General features: G+C 38.0%; 1 protein-coding gene across 6 annotated transcripts in view; it reads left to right on the forward strand.

The window, feature by feature from the left end:
• The window catches only part of ryr3 (ryanodine receptor 3), a 126631-nt gene that overhangs the window by 59804 nt on the left and 46805 nt on the right, over positions 1 to 20022 (forward strand). For all 6 annotated transcript variants that reach the window (XM_016667980.1, XM_016667993.1, XM_016667983.1 and 3 more), the window contains 14 exons: positions 727 to 889; positions 1750 to 1836; positions 2000 to 2226; positions 4191 to 4403; positions 6272 to 6875; positions 7576 to 7776; positions 8920 to 9022; positions 9723 to 9857; positions 12528 to 12801; positions 12876 to 12990; positions 14710 to 14842; positions 17910 to 18013; positions 18920 to 19055; positions 19491 to 19674. In XM_016667980.1, coding sequence (XP_016523466.1) covers positions 727 to 889; positions 1750 to 1836; positions 2000 to 2226; positions 4191 to 4403; positions 6272 to 6875; positions 7576 to 7776; positions 8920 to 9022; positions 9723 to 9857; positions 12528 to 12801; positions 12876 to 12990; positions 14710 to 14842; positions 17910 to 18013; positions 18920 to 19055; positions 19491 to 19674 — 2679 coding nt within the window. The remainder of the gene's footprint in view (positions 1 to 726; positions 890 to 1749; positions 1837 to 1999; positions 2227 to 4190; positions 4404 to 6271; positions 6876 to 7575; positions 7777 to 8919; positions 9023 to 9722; positions 9858 to 12527; positions 12802 to 12875; positions 12991 to 14709; positions 14843 to 17909; positions 18014 to 18919; positions 19056 to 19490; positions 19675 to 20022) is intronic.

The raw sequence follows: 20022 nt of genomic DNA on the forward strand, positions 1-20022 counted from the left end.
TTTATTGGGGAAAAAAATCACAAAAAGAATCATGAAATCCTGGAGGAACTGAAAAGATGTTCAGTAATATTTAATTTTAAGGATTCATTGATATTTTAGCAGTTTGTGATCAAGTTTTATCAATATAATCTGGTACAACCGGCCCATTCATGATCTGGATTTGGCCCAAAACCAAAATGAGTTTGACACCCCTGATCTAAAATGTTACATTATTGGCTGGTTACATTATTGGATGGTTCCATTATTGGCTGGTTACATTATTGGATGGTTCCATTATTGGATGGTTACATTATTGGATGGTTCCATTATTGGATGTTTCCATTATTGTACAGATGTGCAGCTAAATCTGCTCACATAGAAATAGTTTCTACAATCAGTTTTTCTGCATTTCATTCAGCATGAATGTCTATCATCATATTTTTCCTCTTATTTTAAGGTGTTCAGTTTTTCAAAGCAACTACATTTTCCAGAAATCATTGCAGTAGCTTAAAAAATATAGCTTTATCTTTCAAACAACAGAGAAGTTATTGAAGTTACATGACCCTCATTATAGAAAGCTATTAATTTCTTTAGATCAGCATTGAAACCCAAGTTTGATATTTGTTCAAAGGCTTAATTTTACCTGGGATTTTTAGTTTTTTTTATGCTGCAAAACACACATCCAATCTGAATTATTGGGAATGTTTCAAAGTTTCTGAGCTCTTCCTGTTGCTCCTCTTGCTGCAGTATCCAGAGGAGCAACTGCTACATGGTCTGTGCAGCAGATGCACTCGGCCCGTCTTCCTCCAGCCGCTCAAACACCGACCTGGAAATCGGCTGTCTGGTCGACTTGGCCACTGGCCTCGTCTCCTTCACCGCCAACGGCAAAGAACTGCCTACAGCGTATCAGGTTAGTAAGACTCTACCGTCATAAAAGCGGGGATGCCACAGGGAACCCGCTTCGATGGGAGGCTTATTTACGGCAGCACATCCATCCAATTCAGCCGGAAGGCAAAACAGAACTAAATTGGGATGTATATACATTTTTTATCTATTTTTGTTTTTCAGTGGATGGTAAACTCTCTGCAGAATAAACTTTTCAAAGTTGTTTTGGTAAATAATGAAGTGATAAAACATTAAAAGTAAATTTTCTATCTTTTTCGTCTCTGTTCATTAAATTTATTAAAAACTCCCTTTTTCAACAATATTGGATCAAACAATACAGTTTGATCCAATTCAAAATAAGTAAATCTTTTTCAAAAAATCATCTTGATATTTAATTTTTTTCAAATTAATTTAATTTAATTTTCTATTTTTATCCATTTGCTTATTTATCTTTCCATCTGTTTCCTTTTTGTCCATTGGTTTATCTGTTCATCCACAGAACAGATAAAGATTATTTATAATAAATTTATTTATCTTAAAATAAATAAATTGTATTTATTTCATGGGTCTTGAATTTCAGAAATTACTTTGTCAGATTGTTTTTGGTTACTTAATATTAAATTGTTCTTGAAAAGCAGCTCCAGTATCACAGCTCAGTATTGTAAATGTTTTTAAAAAGTAAAAATCTCTGTTTTTGTTTTTTTCCTGCATCATTTATTAATGATCTTTTCAACTGATTCTCAGAATTGTTGATCGTTCAGATTATTGTTGATCTTCCACATATCAGTGATGCTTTGCTGTTTGAATATTTTGGGGAATAAATTTGAAAAATCTTCTCTGTTAATTTAGTGATGCATGTCGTTACTTTGGTTTGTTTGTTTCCAGGTGGAGCCGAACACCAAGCTGTTCCCGGCTGTGTTTTGCTGCCCCACCAGTTCCAACCTCTTCCAGTTTGAATTTGTCAAAATAAAGGTTTGTCTCAATTTGCTTCCATTAAACATTATATTTAATATGCAAGGGTGTTTCAAAAGGCTGCGTTAGAGCTACATATTCACGTTAATCTTTCTGAAGAACAAACTTTTATGAATTGAAGGAACCAAAGATGGTTTCCTCTGCCCCCCCTGTCGTATCCCAGGATGCCATGCCGCTGTCGTCAGCCATGTTCAGAAGCGAGCAGCGGAACCCGGTTCCTCAGTGTCCGCCGCGTCTGGATGTGCAAACCATCGTGGCCGTGCTTTGGAGCCGGATGCCAAACACCTTCCTGAACGTGGAGACGGCTCGGGTCAGCGAGCGGCACGGCTGGGTGGTGCAGTGTCTGGAGCCTCTGCAGATGATGGCCGTGCACATACCTGAAGAGAACAGGTAGCATGTGAAAGACTGACGGTTGCGTCTCATCTGACTGAATGTGTTCCTCAGGGCAGCTTTGAATCGTCAGGTTTTTTTTGTCTTTCAGAAGTTTACATGCAGCCATTGTAGAAAATAATGGGCTTGACTTGCATTTGAGCTGCTTTTCTTCTGGAGTTGGAAAAAATTCAGTTATTAACAGGAATAATATTCAGATAAATGTCAGCAAGTTGAACAGATACCATTTCTGGAAGTCATCAACAAGCTTGTTGTAATAATTCGGTCAGGATTTTTGACCACTCTTCTTAACCCTTCTTCACCGAACATGTCAACAACACAGCCAAATTTGCAGTACCGTAACTCTGCTATACTTTGTGCTATCTGAAAAACTCCAACGGTTTCTGAAAGGAGAGACGTTGCACTTTCCAGCCAGTATCGGGTTATTACAGTAATTTTAGTCCTGTCGTAGCACAGAGCATGTTTCTTTTAATAGACGGTAAATTGCGAAAAAAAACTGCTAAATATCAGAAGTTCCAGTTGTTATGGATAAATGGGCAAATATATTTACTCACAGGACATTTAAAGACCTGCAAACAATTAAAAAAAGCAAAAATATCCAGGCAGAGACTTGAAACTTAACACTACGGGGGTAAGAATTGGTGTAGTTGATTTGTTTTACTGGAGCATTCTCAGCATTTAAGACATCAAGGAGTTGAGAAAGCGATTTAGGAAGCTTAAGATTAGCCTCCAAGACCAGTTTAAATGTGTCACTGGGTTCAAACATCTAGCAGTGTTTCTTTGACATCCATTTTCACTTCAAGATGGGAATTGTGACTCTGTGGCCGTCTCTCCCAAAATGAAAGTCCCTGAGAGTAAAGAAAGAGCCTATCAATTTTTCACATGGCTACTCTCCTCCTTGTACGCTGCTGGGCTTTATTTAAATTTTTGAAACAAATGTGCACATGTGCTCTCCGGTACGCTGTGTGCCCTCTCATATCAGATAAATAATCATGCAGGGGTTATTATTTTAGTCTCCGTCCAGCCCAGCCTGCAGCTGGGGATCAGATTAAATCCACCTTGAGCTTTTATCAGGAACTGGACAGTGGGATTTACAGTAATCCAAGTGAGATTTAGTGAAAAACATGGATTATAAATCCTCTAATTGTGGACTGGGTGTAGAAAGTATTTAAAAATGTTCCTCTCTGTTTCAATGTAGCCACTAGCTAAAAACCAAAAAGTTCATATTATTTCTCATGAATGTACAATCAGGATACCAGATTGCCTGAAAAAAACAGAAATTTGGACATATTTACACATTTATTAAGAAAGAAAAACTGAAATATCACATATTTCAGGGAGGAACCTGATCAGCCATTGTGTCGAGTTTACAGCCAAAAGTGAAACGAATGACTTAAAGTAGCATTGTGGAAATGGATTAAGGAATTACATTGTTCAAATATAATATTTTTGTATTTAGTTCTGCTAAAATACAAAAATATTTGAGTAAATTTTAAATTTATAAGAATTTCAAATTTTTATACAATTTTGTATTTTATAACAATTTGAAATTTTTAAATTTAAATTAAATTTATAAAATTAATTTTTTTTATTTAAAGCAAAAATATAATTTTTATTTTAAATAAAAAATATTTGAATTTTTTTAGCAGAACTAAAAAAAAGATTATCTTACAGGAAATCTAAAAAATAAAAAAATGACAAAAGATAAATCTTATCTTAGAATAACTAAATCTTGTTTTGTAAGATTTTATCTTGCAAAACAAAATCCTGTTTTTAAGATAATTTTGTTGTAATTACCTAAAACAACAGGTGCATTTAAATCTCTGCAGAGCAGTGCAACCGCAAATTAGTTTTTTTTGGAAATAGACCCCAAACAGGATGAACCCTAGAGGCCAAACGAGAGACAAAACGTTTCCCTAAATCAAGGCTCAACGAATGGTAGATATTTTTCTGTCGTTCTGCAGGTGTTTGGACATCATGGAGCTGTCAGAGCATGAAGACCTAAGGAAGTTTCACTCCCACACTCTGAAGTTGTACTGCGCCCTCTGCGCTCTGGGAAACACGCGTGTGGCTCACGCTCTCTGCAGCCACTTAGACCAATCACAGCTTCTCTACACCATCGACAACCAGTACCTGTCGGGCATGCTCAGAGAAGGCTTCTACGACGTCCTCATCAGGTGGAGAATCTATTTATTTTAAAGCTTTTGTTGGCTCTAGTGGCCTTTACTTGAAAGTAGTTTGACAGGAAAGAGGGTATTGAGAGAGGGGTAAATATCGCCAGGCCGGGAATCGAACCTGCGACTACCGCAGCGAGGACTAACGCCTCCATAGGTGGAGCAACACTTTCTTTCTTTGTTTGTTCCTTTTTCTTTTAGGTGATTATAAAAAACAAAACCCGCCTCATGGTTTCATCTCAGCAAAGGATAGAGAAAAAATGATCCTGATGTATGGCTGTTTCAGTGTCAGCTTCAGTGCCAATAAGTGCTAATGTGATGAAGTGGTAAACACAATCAACGTCACATTTACTCAGTAAATCAAATTAATGGAAGAGATGTATTTATGTAGCCAGCTCACATCTCCTGCGTCTGAATATTCTTCTTTTATGAATCCATCTCTGCCTTAAGTTTCCCTCAGCTCTGTGTTTTTTCTCTCTCTCAACTGAGCTTTCCTGTAGCTTTTGAATTGGTCCCACTTTTCTGAGGCTCTTTTGAAGTCTTTTCTCTGATTTTTGGGTAATTTCACACTCACTTTCACGATATTATCGGACCATTTTCAGAGAAATATCTGTCATTTAAGCCACTTAACTGTGACTTATGACTCATTCAGGCTGAGGCTCCCAAACTCAAAGGCATAACAGAGAAGATGGCTAAAAAAAATGAGCTTTTTTTGGCAATTTGTTCGTAGCAGCATGTTCCAAAGATGCAGTTTGATTCACTTTTTAGTTGTTGTTCATTTTTCTACCATGCCACACAAAGAAGCAGTGTGTTCAAGGCACTTCAGGATGCGTAAGCGTTTTGAGAAAAGTCCAGATTTTTCTGGCACTAACAGTTTTAGTAATTCCAACTGACCAAAACCAAGAAAGTTTTAATTTGATTAAAAAATAGAAGATAGTGGGGTGTGCTGTGGTGGTGCAGGGGTTATCACAACCCACATATGGAGGCCTTAGTCCTTGACGCAGCTGTCGCAGGTTCGATTTCCGGCCTTGGCAACCTTTACTGCATGGCTTCTCCTCTCTCTCTCTCATTACCCACTTTCCTGTCAATTAACTATCAAAAAAAAAAAAAAAAAGCCACTAGAGCCAAAAAAAAAAGAGAAGATGGTGACTTATTATGCTTCAATGAACAGATTGATTTAGGTACAAAATAAATGTTTATTACAGTTTTTGCACCAGATTATTCTTGGATAATGAGATTTTAGTCTTCAGTTTTTCCTACTTTGAGTTCCTCTCAGATTGAGCTGTTTTAGGGCTTTTAAATTTAAATCAGCCGCTGCTGGCCACGCCCCCAATTCAATGTTTACACTCGCATGAAAACGGCTGCAAACAGACGACCAATTATCTAACTGTACAGCTTTGAAAAGCAGAAGTGGAGCCTCCTGCACAACCAACAAGAATGCAGCAAGTAGTTTCTGAACTGCAAGTCAGTAACAAAACACTTGTCTTTTCCAGCAGCCATTGTACAGCTCATACAGCAGTAAAATTAGCTGACCAATCCTGCTGGAGCTCAGCTTAGGTTGCTAGGTAACGGTGCAGTGCCTGTCAGTAGTAAGGTTTTTGAAACAGCTCATTTTCCAGACACAAAAAAGAAATTAGCTTCTTGTTTTTTAAGCACTTGGGTTGTTTTTAGAAGGAAGCATACAAATGTGCAAAATATGAATTTTGCATCATAAGTCATTTAAAAAAAGGTTGTGTTTGAATTTGATCTGATTTCATCTCCATAGTGGGATGTTTTTTCTCGTGGGTTTAGTCTACAAAAGCTATCCTGCCAGTTACATTGGATTAATTATGATGATCTAAAATCACCACCACCTTTTTTTTTTCATCCAGCATTCATCTTGAGACGGCGAAAGAGGCACGGCTAATGATGAACAACGAATTCATCATCCCTGTGACGGACGAGACCCGGTCCATCAAGCTGTTCCCAGATGAATCTAAGCGGCATTCTCTTCCCGGAGTCGGCCTGAGCACTTCCCTCAAACCCCGAGTCAACTTCTCCCCGGTCGGCATCATCAGCACCAAACGCCACCAGCTCCTCTACAGCCCCCAGATCCCCCTGGGCATTCTGAAGGAGAAAGCCATCAGCATGCTGACGGAGGCCGTGCAGGGAGGAGGCTCCCACATCCGAGACCCGGTAGGCGGGAGCCTGGAGTACCAGTTCGTCCCCATCCTGAAGCTCATCGGAACGCTGCTCATCATGGGAGTGCTGACCAGCGACGAGGTGAGGCTGATTCTCCTCCTCATCGAGCCCAACGTGTTTGGGGAGGCCAAGGAGGGAGAAGAGGGGAGCGAGGTCGTGGTGGCGGGGGAGAAAGAGGAGGTGAGCAAGAACGAGGAGAAGGCTGTGGAGGCGGGAGAGGAGGAGACCAAGGAGAGCAAACCGGCCGCCAAAGGCCTGCTGGAGAAGTCCCTGCCGGAGTCTGTTAAACACCAGGTGACGAAATATTTTATTTCAGTGAAAAAATGCTGAATGCTTGGGGATGCATTATAAATCTATTTGGCTCTTACTGCTTCTAAAAACAGCTCAAGTGGTTTAAAAAAAATTTCCAGCTGGTTTTTTAGCAGCAAGTTAATGACTTTTGCTCCATTTCAAAAACCTTCCAAATGGCCGAATTAGCTTAAATTAGCAGTCCCAATGGCTGTTACCTAGTAACCCAAGCTTAACTCCAGCATGTTTGGTCAGCTGGTTTTACCACTGTACAATGGTTGCTGGAAAAGATAAGTGTTCTGTTGTTGACTGGCCATCCAGAAAACACTTGCTGCATCCTTGTTGGTTGTGCAGGAGGTTCCACTTCTGCTTTTCAAAGATGTATGGCCATATAATTGTGGAACTGTTTGCAGCCATTTTCACGTGAGAATGTAAATGCTGAGTTGTGGGGCATGGCAGCAACCTATCTAGATTTAAAGTGACAGAGGCCCTAAAACAGTTCAAAACTATTTTTTTTTCACCTAAGAATAATTTTGTACAAAAAATGTAATGAACATGTTCTGTTGAGCCTATCAACCTGTCCTGACCTGTTCCAGGAACCATAATAGGTCACCTTTAAGATCTAATTAAATCAAAGCTACCTTTATTTCATCAGATAGAGATAAAAAAAAAGTTCTTTATCTGATCAGATTTCTGCTGTTTCCAGATGTGCGAGCTGCTGCACTACTTCTGCGACTGTGAGCTGCAGCACCGCATCGAGGCCATCGTCTCCTTCTCCGACCGCTTCGTCTCCAAACTGCAGTACAACCAGAAGTTTCGCTACAACGAGCTGATGCAGGCTTTCAACATGTCTGCCGCCGTCACGGCCAAGAAGACCAAGGAGTTTCGCTCGCCGCCACATGAACAGGTGCCGCACTTTAACGGCTCTACGCATGAAAAGCTATTAGCTTATGATTAAAAGAGAGGTGGACAGATGTTTATTTCATTACTAGAGGAGTTTTAGAGCAATAGTTAATATTCTCTCATTAATAGAAGTTAAAGGCAGGCCAATATGTTAGGGAATATTCTTGTACGTTTGTCTTGAGTCTCATAATTGAGTATTTTTCACTCTGCATACCAAATTGTTCAAATTGGCTGGAAAAACGTGAACTTTAGGTGCTGAATCTCCTGATAAATCATTAAATCACCTGATTCCCTCGTCCTTTCAACTCTTCCTGTTTAATTTTTTCCCCATCAGAGAAAAACCCTTTAAAAACTCATCAGTCAGAGCCCTTCACAGAGGTTTGTTAGTCCTCAAAATGCTTTCGGTTTCCATCGTCTCCTAACTTCATTTCGGGTTGGAATACCCAAAGGGCAGCTTGGACCGCATGTGAAGCTAAATTGAATCGGCTGTGCAGTCGAGCCCAACATCTGGCATTTAAGAGCAGGAAAATATGAAATGATGGCGACGAAAGTGTTTTATGTTTTCAATTTAAAGTTTGAAGGTCGTCGTAATGTGTTGTGGACGATTTTAAGCACATCATATAAGTCTGACGTTGATGAAAATATAATATAAAATTTTTAAGGAAGAACGTATTAATGTTTTAGTAAATAAAAGTCTGTATGGAGCTTTTTTATGTGCTCTTAAATAGAAAGGTTGGGTTTATTTAACACTGGTTTGTGATTTGTAATCATACAGCATCATTATTTATTCATGTTAGTTAAGGTGCTCGGATACATTTTTTTAATCTAAGATTTTTTTTCTTTATTCCTCGTGTTATTCTCCAGTTCTAGTTGGATTTTAAAACTAGAAAAAATCCATAATCCATTATGCAATTAGGAATTGCATAATCTCTAATTCCTGAGGGATTATGCAAGTAATTATTCACGTGACTGTTTCTCAGATAATTTGATCTCCACTCTTATTCCTGGTTTAAATTTCATTTTCATTGATTAAGTCTTTACACAAGCATCTTATTTGCTCATTTCATCCTCATTAATTCTTCTTCTCTCAAGTTTCCCTCGACTTTTTGTTCCTCTAACCTTCTGTAGCTCATCTTGTTTCTTTCAGATCAATATTCTGCTGAACTTCAGCGCAGGGGAGGACTGCCCTTGTCCCGAGGAGATCCAGGATGAACTCACGTCTTTCCATGAAGAATTACGGCTGCACTGTGGTAGAGTTCAGCTGCTCATTATAGTTAGACAATCACGACTAAACCAGGGGTTTCTGCTCTCAGTCCACACAGAGCTGCAACTGTAACGGGATTTTTACAACAAAAGACAACTTATAGACATCGATGCTATGTATTTTTTTTTTTTTAAATAACCACCATTTTATTTCTACTTTTAGGATTTAGCATAAAGGTAATTTTTAATCTGTGGTATAGAAAATGATTTGCAACCTAATGACAAGAAAAAAATTAGATTGTTGGTACTTTTGGCGTCATTGTTTGAGGAAATTTACTACAAATATTGAAGAAAAACCTGCCAGGCTGCATTTGTTTTGTCGTCTACATTAAAAAATCTAAATACTGTTTTGCTGCAATGTGCAAGTTTCACTTTAACCATCAATATGTTATTAAAAATCAGACTGTAAGATCAACAAATTATAATTAAATCAATGTAATTAATAAACGTGACTCATTCTTGTTAGATAACATAAAATAATGAGAAACAAATAAAAACATTTTAAACAAATCAGTTAGGAAGAACTGTCGAAGTTCCAAAGAGCCACAGGTTGCAAACCTCTGGGCTAAATAAATGTCTTTATTTTAAAGACTTGATGGAGATTATTTACGCCTGATTTAGCAGCAACTTTGTTGTAAATGTTGAACCATCGCATTAAAACTTAAAGAAAGGCGTTTGCCCTGGCAGGAATCCCTGTGGAGGAGCAGGAGGAAGAGCAGGACACATCGATTAAAGGTCGGCTCCTGGCTCTGCTCTACAAGATCAAGGGCCCGCCTCAGAAGACAGAGGAGCAGCCCGCAGAGACAGAACAGGCCGCCCCGAGTAAGCCAACAACACACTGATGAGGAAAATGTTCTGGTGATCCAACAGCTGACATTTCTGGGAGCTCTACAGATTACGAGGGTGATTCTTTCCCCTCCCCCTCGTCCTCCGTTACACTGGAAAAAGGATTTGTGAAAACCTGATCAGTTTCATGTTAGGAAAAGAACCAAATCATCCTCCAGGATCTGCCTGCGTCATTAAAGTAAATGTCTAAATATTTATCCAGCTTCACATCAAACGGCTTCAGATCAAGATCAAATCAAATCCTCTTTAATTCCAAAATAATAATATGAGAAATCTGGTGATCTGAGATTTCTTTATCCCTGTTTTTATTCAGATACTTGTTGGTAAGTGCTGGACTTCAGTTCAGGCTGGGGTCAGTGGTTTTTACACTTTACTTGCTTCCTTTTGCTGAATGTGTGGCTTTGTCCAGGTTCATATAATAGAAAGACTAATCTGCCGAGTCTGTAAGACTTGAGGCTATGAATTTTAATGCTGTGCTCCTTTCTCGCCCAGCTAGCCTGCATAATTGAGAAGCTACATAGAGGTGACAAATGATAACCGGGATGATTCTGAAACACAATTTAGTGTTGAGGCCCTACTTTTAGGAATTTTATCTGCAAACAGTGAGATTTGAGTTGAGTTTGAAAAACGCTTTGCTAGTGATTTTGGTTATCAGGTTAATTGGTTTGTTGAACTTTGTTCCAGAGATGAAGTTGTAATACAGCACAATGCTAGTGTGACTTTAAAGCTTTCAGGGCTTTTGCAATGGAGAAAAACCAGCAAGCGTGGGTTATTTTGTGTTTAAACTCCCTTGTTAAAAGTGTAAAAGGGGTAGATGACACAGAGCAGCTGTGAAGCTGTCGGAGTTTCACCTTCAGGGCGTTCGGCTCCCTGCCTCGTCCCTCATTAGGATTCTGCTGGAATACGACCCTTTGTTTGCTACAGATGTTGTGCTTTGAAACTCTCAAAGTTCAGCAATGCCTTTGGTGTGCCGATGTTATCACAGAGAGTTTCACAACGTTTATCTAAGAGAGGAGAGGGGCTACTTCAGGTTTATGAGATTAGCTGCAGTGCTATCCTTTCTGCGGTGTGTTTTAAAGTGAATAAAGTAGCCAAATTATATCCTAAGGCAGGGATGTCAAACTCCTTTTCATTTTGGGCCAAATCAAGGTCATGAACGCTCTTAAAAGGCCGGTTGTGCCAGAATGTATTGATAAAACCCGTTCACAAACTTTTAAATCCTTAACATTAAATAATATTATTGAATATCTCAGTCCCTCCAGGATTTCGTGATTCTTTTTGTGATATTTTTGCAATAAAAATCAAAGTGTTAATCTGGAAATATTTGTGCTTATTTATGATGGTAAATGTGACTTTTTATCAATCGCTGTAAAGATCGTGGACTATAATCTGACGTCAATTAAAGCTGAGGCAGCTGTTAGTAAGAAAGAAGAAAGTTTTTGACAATTTTTGAGAAAAATCTGCCATAAACTCCCATTTATTAGGGTAGAAAAGGGCGGGAATTTATTGCTTTTTGCATGAATTTCCATGATAAGTCTGAAGAAACTGGAGGGACTGATTGATATAATTTGGCAGTAAACAGATAAAAACTGCATTGATTTGATTGATAACATCATATTTAATCACACTTGATGTTTAGTCTGGAATCCAGAGGGCCACATAAAAATCTGTGACGGGCCAGATTTGTCCCACGGGCCTCGAGTTTAACACGTGTGTCCTTTGTTTTATTTGAACACTTCTGGGATTATATTTAAAGTTTAATTTCAAATGTCAAATGAAATATATTTGGATATTATTTGAGTTCTTTTGTTTCAGATGAAAAATATCAAGTTTCTTGCAGTGCTCTGAAAAAACTGTCTGTTCTGTACGAATTACAGAAATTCTGAAATTTTCAAACTTTTCTAGAAAATTTCTGAGTTGAATCTAAAAATTTAAATTTTCCTTTTAGCAAGGTTTTGGCTTTTCAAACTCCGAAATTTTCAGTATTTTTTCTAGACGAGTGGCGCAGACTGAGTTTAATCAGTGAATTTAAGTTTTTTCTAGCAATTTTTTGACTTTTAAATCTGAAAAGTTTTCATGTTTTTTCTAGAAAATTTCTGGGATTAATCTAAGAATTAAATATTTTTTCTAGCAAATATTAAACTTTTCAAGCTCAGAAATTTCCTTATATTTTTCTAGAAAATTTCCAATATTAATCCAACAATTTTTCCTGCAAATTTTTGACTGAAATGTTCTTGATTTTATTTCTCGACATATTCCGAGATTAATCCAAGAATTTAAGTTTTTTTCTAGCAAATTTTCAACTTTCAAAACTCAGAAATTTCCTTCTTTTTTCTGTTCATAATGTGGCCCCAATGTGCCATCGTAGTTTGGCTCATTCTTATTGAGCAACACTAATACTAAAGGACATCGTACCTGCAGTCAAACATGGCGGTGGCAGTGTGATGCACAAGTAGCTGAAGAAAGATCCAAATCACACCAGGAAGTCTGTTACTGAAAGGCTCCAAAACAAAATTAAGGTTTTTTTTAGTGGCGCAGTCAAAAATTGAGATGCAGAGTCACGACTTTAAACCGATCGTTCATGTTTAAAAGCCTCTCAGTGTGGCTGAGTTGATGGAGATTGATGTGTTTTCCTTCCTCCTCCAGCCAACCTGAAGGAGCTGATTTCTCAGACGATCACCAGCTGGGCCCAGGAGTCCCACATCCAGAACCCGGAGCTGGTCCGAGTCATGTTCAGCCTGCTGAGGAGGCAGTATGACGGCATCGGCGAACTGCTGCGGGCCATGAAGAAGTCATACACCATCAGCGCCGCCTCGGTGCAGGACGGCATCAACCTGCTGGTCTCTCTGGGTCAAATCAGGTCGCTGCTTTCAGTGCGCATGGGCAAGGAGGAGGAGAAGCTCATGATCGATGGGCTCGGGTAAGAGAACCGAAGGGAACATGGATCTGGAGATGAACGGTGACCTAAAGCACATTTTGTTTTTGTGGTTACAGGGACATCATGAACAACAAGGTTTTCTACCAGCATCCCAATCTGATGAGAGTTTTGGGAATGCATGAGACGGTCATGGAGGTCATGGTCAACGTCCTGGGTGGAGACAAGTCCCAGGTAAAGCACGCACACGCACGCACACACACACGCACACGCGCGCGCACACACAGTCGTGTTTTCATCACTTGTGGGGACTTCATATTGACTTCCATTAAATTTCTACAGCCTAACCCTTACTTTAACTTTTACCCTAAACCTAACCATCACATACCTAACCACTAACCCAAAAACAATTTCCCTCATGGGGACTAAGAAAATGTCCCCACAAGGAGCAGTGGTCCCCATAAACCCACATTGTAATGGGTTCCCATAAGGATATGAAAACCTGGTACACGCATACACACACACACAGTTTAAACCAGATATTTACATACACCAGATGACTCTGGATTAGGGATGAATTATCCAAATTAAAACTGAACAAAATCAGATGTGTAATGAGCAGCTCAGAAAATAAATCATCTTATTTTCTTTAATCTACCCTCAACACAGGTTCAGGAAAAGATGGTTTCTAGTTATGCTGGTCGATCTGGCATTGTATAGCAGAATATATTGTTTTGCACTCTTCAATGACAGTGAGAAATAGATTTTTTTATTATTATTTTCTTTTTCTCATTGGTAACTCTTGTATGCTTGTGTATCTGTAATAAACACCTTTCAATAAATATATCACACACTATATTCACCGAATGAAAAGACATATACACATTTTTTCTCACTGTCTGAAGTGGAATCAACCAAGCTTTTCTTGTTTTATCTTAGCTAGAATTACCTAAATTATTTCTATTTGCTAAATGCCATAAAACAGTGAGAAAATATTTTCTCACTATGTTTTATGGTAGTTGATTTATTGCTTACTGCAGCAAACATATTTCATTTGTGTGGCACTTATGCATTTTTAAAAATATATTTCTTAATGTGGGATGTTTTCTGGGAACTTTTACTTTGGTAATTGTAGACGGTGCCATTTAATATATTTTAATTACTTGGTCATAGCATCTCCTATAAAATCAGGAATTGTCGTGAAATATAAGCAAAGGCTAAATTTAAATTCATATTGGGTTGTACTTAAAACAAATTTTATCCTAAGACTCAAGAGGAGCCTAAAGCAACAGCCTAACACCCTGAAGAACCACAGGAGTAACGGAGACGGCGCAGAGACTTGACCCGGCTTGAGAGCGGCTTCTGAATGCATGCTGACAGAAGCTGGAGGAGCCAGCTGGGATTGAATGCCAGAACCAAACAGGGATTGAGCCTCAGCCTGACAGACAGACGGACCTCCGGGAAGCTCTAAGACCCGATGACTGACGCTGACGATCGGATCAGTCAGAGACGGATTCCAGTCCGCCACTCGATACGCCTCTCACTGTGGCCATATAAAGCTCCCGGGGGCTGTAATATGTATTTTATGACCATCTAGGTTGCATCATTAATTAGCTTTTATTTATACAATCAGGTTCTTTATGGTTGATAATAAAATAACATTTTAATAGCTAAAAAGGCTTTATGATAGATGGACATTCAGAGAAGTTGCTTTAGTCGTCCAGATCTGCTCATGACTCAAGTTGGACTTGGTGTGATTGAAAGTTAAGCAGCTGCTTAATGAGATTTTCTTTAAAACATTAGTTGTATTTTTCACCATTTGTCAATATTTTACCATAATTTTAACTCAATTCTGGGATCAGTCGACTGATTGATATGCAAAAAAAAGTTACTCTCTGGATCTCCCAGTTGTATTAAAGTGAAGCTAAAACTGTGTGCCTCTGTTTTCTACAGGAGATTGCCTTTCCCAAAATGGTGGCCAGCTGCTGTCGATTTCTGTGCTATTTCTGCCGCATCAGCCGGCAGAACCAGAAGGCCATGTTTGACCACCTGAGCTACCTGCTGGAGAACAGCAGCGTTGGACTGGGTAAGGCAGCGGTGTTGAACTCTTTTTCATGTCGGACCAAATCCAGATCATCAATGCTCTTAAAGGGCCAGTTGTGCCAGAATGTATTGATAAAACCTGTTCACAAACTGTTAAACTATCAATGAATTGGCAGAGATCGGCCTCCTGGATGATCGGTATCAGAATCAGCATCAAAAAAACTGATCGAAGCACCACTAGTAAATACCACTCTCCATTTCGAAATGCAAATTAATTAGAGCATCTTTGCTTGTTTGCTACTTCTGTAATATTTAAATTAAGAACCATAATATGGTATGATGTACTCTGCAAAAAATACAAGTTTTACCAAGTATTTTTGGTCTAGTTTCTAGTGTAAATTTCTTAGTTTTGTCTTATTTCAAGTGAACTAACTTAAAATTAGCTCTTCAGCAAGATGTAGGAGCTTGTTTTAAATCAATAATTCCTTAATACTGATTAATATTCCTAAGTATTGGTTCCACTAATATGAGGAAATAATACAAAGATATTTCCTCATACTATAAGTGAGGAAATGTCTCAATTATAAAAGACATTTAATCAATAACAAGAAATTATTGACTTAAAACAAGCTCCTTTATCTTGCTAAAATGTTGCTTCTGAGCTAATTTTGTCTTATTTCAAGTGCAGTAACATAGTTCTCTAGAAACTAGACTAAAAACACTTGGTAAGATTTTGTGTTTTTGCACAATGAGCTAATAATAGTAGGTACTGTATGTGCAGAATGTAGCTTAGGAATGATGAAGTATCTGGTTTTGACATGTTGGTATGAGGCACCCCAAAGTAAACTCTGCTTAGGGCCCCAAAAGGCTTGGGGCCCCATTCTGAAAATTAACTTTCTGTTTTGTAATTTCTGGAACTGACAGATAATTAGCTCTGACTACTATTTTAAGGTTGTTGTTGTTGTTGTTGTTGTTAGTAAAACTGCAGAAATCTGGAAAAATAAGGAATTTCTAAATAAAATCATACGAGAACCGAGGTATTTACTCATGCTGCGTGTTTTGTATTAAAATGCCAAGTTGTTTTAAAGAGTTTTCAGCCAATCAATATTAAAACTCAGTCATAAACAGGCCGTGTTTCCAAATGCAGCCAAGATATCAGGTTAAGAGAAAGGCAGTTGGTGGACTGAGCAGGATGGCGAAACGGTGAGACACGCAGGGTGGAACTGACGACGACACACAACAGTTGTTGTCCAACAAAACACATTAGATCAGAGGCTTCCAAAGTCATACAGGTTTTAGATTTCCTCCTGAATCAAATGATTGGTTCACCAGTGGAGAACCTGAAGACATGTTGAAGAAGAGGTTAATTAGTCATTTGAATCAGCTGCGTTGGAGCGATGCGCCTAAAACTTAGCAGACATCGACCCTCAAGGACTGAAGCTGGGCACTCCCTGCTTCAGACGTTTGCCAAGTCTCTTTAAAAGCATAATTTGATCTGGAGAAAATACTTGGAGGGCATCGTCTGTATAATGTGACTTTCAAAATAAGATCATGAAACAATAGGAGAGACAAAAACTGGATGACAAAAGTCTTCGCTGCCCAACCAGCCAATTTGGTTCACAGAGACTTCATAATTGATTTTATTTTATTTTTTTCTTTGTTTTATAAATTATGAATATTTAAAATGTTCTCCACTTCCAGTGTTAAATATTCATTAGAATTTAAATGCAATTGATCTTTGATTATGTGTTCTTTGTATTAGCTGAAAATGGTCTTTAAAAAAAACAATATTGTTTATTGCGATAACAATTTATTGTCCAGCAAAATTTGTTTTCGTGACAAATCATTAGAAGTTTATGATCTGGAAAGATAATTTTATTATTGATTGGTTTGCTCTTGTGAAAACATGTTTTCATAAGCTGACTTGAATGCTCTTAATTTGAATGTTAACATTTTTAATTTTGTTAAAATTAAAATTCAGATTTTTAGTTTGGCAAAACTGTTACACTAAGTGTATGCCAAAGTCCAAGACCTTTAAATGTTTAGATTATAAGAAAAGGTGATAAATTCCCAATTTACTGTCCACTGTTAACATTATTAGAATTAAATTATTAAATTAGAGCAGCAATAGAAAAGAAACAAAATATTTTGTGGAAATTTCTTGGTACAAATGGAAAAATGTATTTAAGGAAAGCAGTTGATACAGCTAACCACACTTTATTACTCTTAAATTACATGAATGTGGGAGAAAAGGGACATTTTACTACTGGTTAAGTAATTATTTGACAAATAGGAAATAGTTCGTACAATTACAAAATAAAAGATCAGATGTTTAAGAGAAGATTAAATGTGGAGTCCCCCAGGGTTCAGTGCTTGGACCAAAGTTTTTTTTATATTATATTTTAAGAACATTTATGACATATAAAATATTAACTTTTTTCTTTTGCTGATCATAATGTTTTTTGTAAAAAATTGTATAGAATTTTTAGTTTGTCTATAAAATGTCTAAACTTGAGAGGTTTACAGACAAATTGTAATGAAACCAAATTTATGATTTGTGGTAACAGACAAATAGATGATTCTATGATATTCCAGTGGAAAGAGTATAAAATTATTATAAACTTAACTGTAAATCTCATGTAAAATAATTAAAACAAAAACCTTGGAGAAGTATTTAATTTTTAAATAAAGTAAAAAATAAATAAAAAAAACCCACGCCTCGGTGACATGTAGCTAAAAATAGGATGAGTTTTTTTCTTGCCTGGTTCAAAGCTGTGACCGCTGCGAAGCTAAGTGGTTGTGACTGTTCTCTTAAAGTATAAATATTTTACTTTCTCCTCCTAGCTCCTGTGGGTAATTTATCCTGTCATGATCTGACAGCTGCATTTATTTTGAGATTAAATGACACACAGGTGGATTCAGGGTGATAAAACCAAACCTTTCAGATTGTTGTAAATAATTTGAAGTCCGTGGATCATTTTACACGAAAAGAAAAGTTTGAGCACTTTTTCAAGGCTTTGCAGTAGAAACAGAAACATTGAATCTGATGTGATACGTTGCCACCTTTTATTGTTTCATTTAAAATGAACTTTTTTTTCGTTTGTGTTCAGCGTCTGAAGCGATGCGAGGCTCTACTCCTCTGGATGTCGCAGCATCTTCAGTGATGGACAACAACGGTCTGGCTTTAGCTCTGGAGGAACCTGACCTGGAAAAGGTTTGACAAACCTGGAAAATCTCAGTCTAAATAACAAAGTTTAAACAACTAAACATGCCAGGTTAGCCTCAAACTATCAATCTGTTGTAAGATTTGAAATATTGAGTGAAAATGACACACTTACAGGTGCATTTCAATAAATTATAACAAATTTTAACTAACAGAGTTTTATTAAAGTGATACTAATTAGAGAAATCATTTATTTCTTTAACTTACTGATAAAAATGAAGAGCCCACTGCAGTGAACTCCATTGAAAACCTCCTAGTTTTTCCTCCAACATCAGTGTTGTTGTTTCTAAATGAATATGATCTTTGCATTATTGGGGCTCTGAAAGCACTGCATTTCTCATTTTCTGCAAATAAATACAACATTTTTGCTTGTAATTTCAGAGACATGTTGCTAGTAGTTCATAGAACAAAAGAAAAATATTTATTTTACTCAAACATAAATCTATAAAAAGTAAAATAAGAGTTGTAGTGATATGCTATATTAATTTGTACTTATATATTTAAAAAACAAACTTTTTGAGGCTGCACAGTTTGAATTTCATATAATAAATTAATAAAAAGTATTTGGTTTCTGCGTGCATGTTTGTCTTAATACTCTGAAACTCTCCGAAAACATCCATGATCCATTTATTGGTGAACCAAACAAAGCTGGTAGTCTTATTTTTTTTTCCTCCTGCTGACTGTTTTTATCAAACAATGTGATTTTTGAAGCATAATTCAGTTTGCTCTAGTCACGTTTTGCATAAAAATACAAAAAACTTATTGGTTCAGGACAAATGTTTCCATTTTGGACATAATTTTGGGATTAGAAACACAAGTCCATATTTTCACACATTTAGTTGTTGTAAATAATGTCAGAAACGTCCAGGAGTCTTACCCAGACGTGTGTTTGTTCAGGTGGTGATGTACCTGGCAGGATGCGGCCTGCAGAGCTGTGCCATACTGGTTGCCAAGGGTTACCCGGACCTGGGCTGGAACCCCATAGAGGGAGAGCGTTACCTCTCATTCCTGAGATTTGTCGTCTTCTGCAATGGTACGTCAGTCAACTTTCATATCAAATATTCCCTCAGAGATAATCTTTCAGTGAATTAAATAGTGTAGCTCCGACAATCAGGAGTGATTACCTTGAAATTGAATTGTATAGCTTAGAAAAGTAGTGGTTGTGTTTAAAAAGGGATCATTTAGAATAGATTATGTAGGTAAATATGAACTGTGTACACAGATTCATAGAAAAATGCATTATGTTGATAGAAATGAGAACAGGATATGCTGTGACTAAAAGAAATCTGCCAGGAAAGGCTGCCAAGCTGCTGCTGAGTAGCCAGGACTAAGAAGTAAAAATGTTGGTCAGCTTTTTCAACACTTCCAGTAATAACTGTGCTCCAGCTGACTCCATCCATTCCTTTTGTGCGTGATATGAATCGTTAATGTGCGTGGAAGATTAATGTGGAGCTCCTTCTGGCTGTAGGTGAGAGCGTGGAGGAAAATGCTAACGTGGTGGTGAAGCTGCTGATCCGACGTCCCGAGTGCTTCGGCCCTGCCCTGAGAGGCGAGGGGGGACAAGGTCTGCTGGCTGCGATGAAGGAGGCCATCAAGATCTCTGAGGATCCCGCGCTGGACCTGCCCAAGAGCCCGGCTGGAGCCACCGCAGGGTAGAAATATCTCCAGTTTCACTGGCTCCCTCTAGCTTGTAAACCAGACATGGTCAAAATCCTATTTAAAAGGGAACCTCCTCTGCAAAATTCACGTTTTTGTATTTCCATTTGGGTCTCAATTGCTTCTAAAAACAACCCAAGCTCTTAAAAGAAACACCCAGCCATTATTTTGGCAATAAGTTAATGTTTTTTGGTGTCTAGAAAATGAGCCTCACTGGCTCTGTGTCATAACCTAGCAACCCCAGCTGAGTTCCAGCCCGTTACCTAGCAACCCCAGCTGAGTTCCAGCCTGTTACCTAGCAACCCCAGCTGAGTTCCAGCCTGTTACCTAGCAACCCCAGCTGA

Source organism: Poecilia formosa, unplaced genomic scaffold (assembly GCF_000485575.1).
Source record: "Poecilia formosa unplaced genomic scaffold, Poecilia_formosa-5.1.2 Scaffold1, whole genome shotgun sequence".
NCBI lineage: Eukaryota > Metazoa > Chordata > Actinopteri > Cyprinodontiformes > Poeciliidae > Poecilia > Poecilia formosa.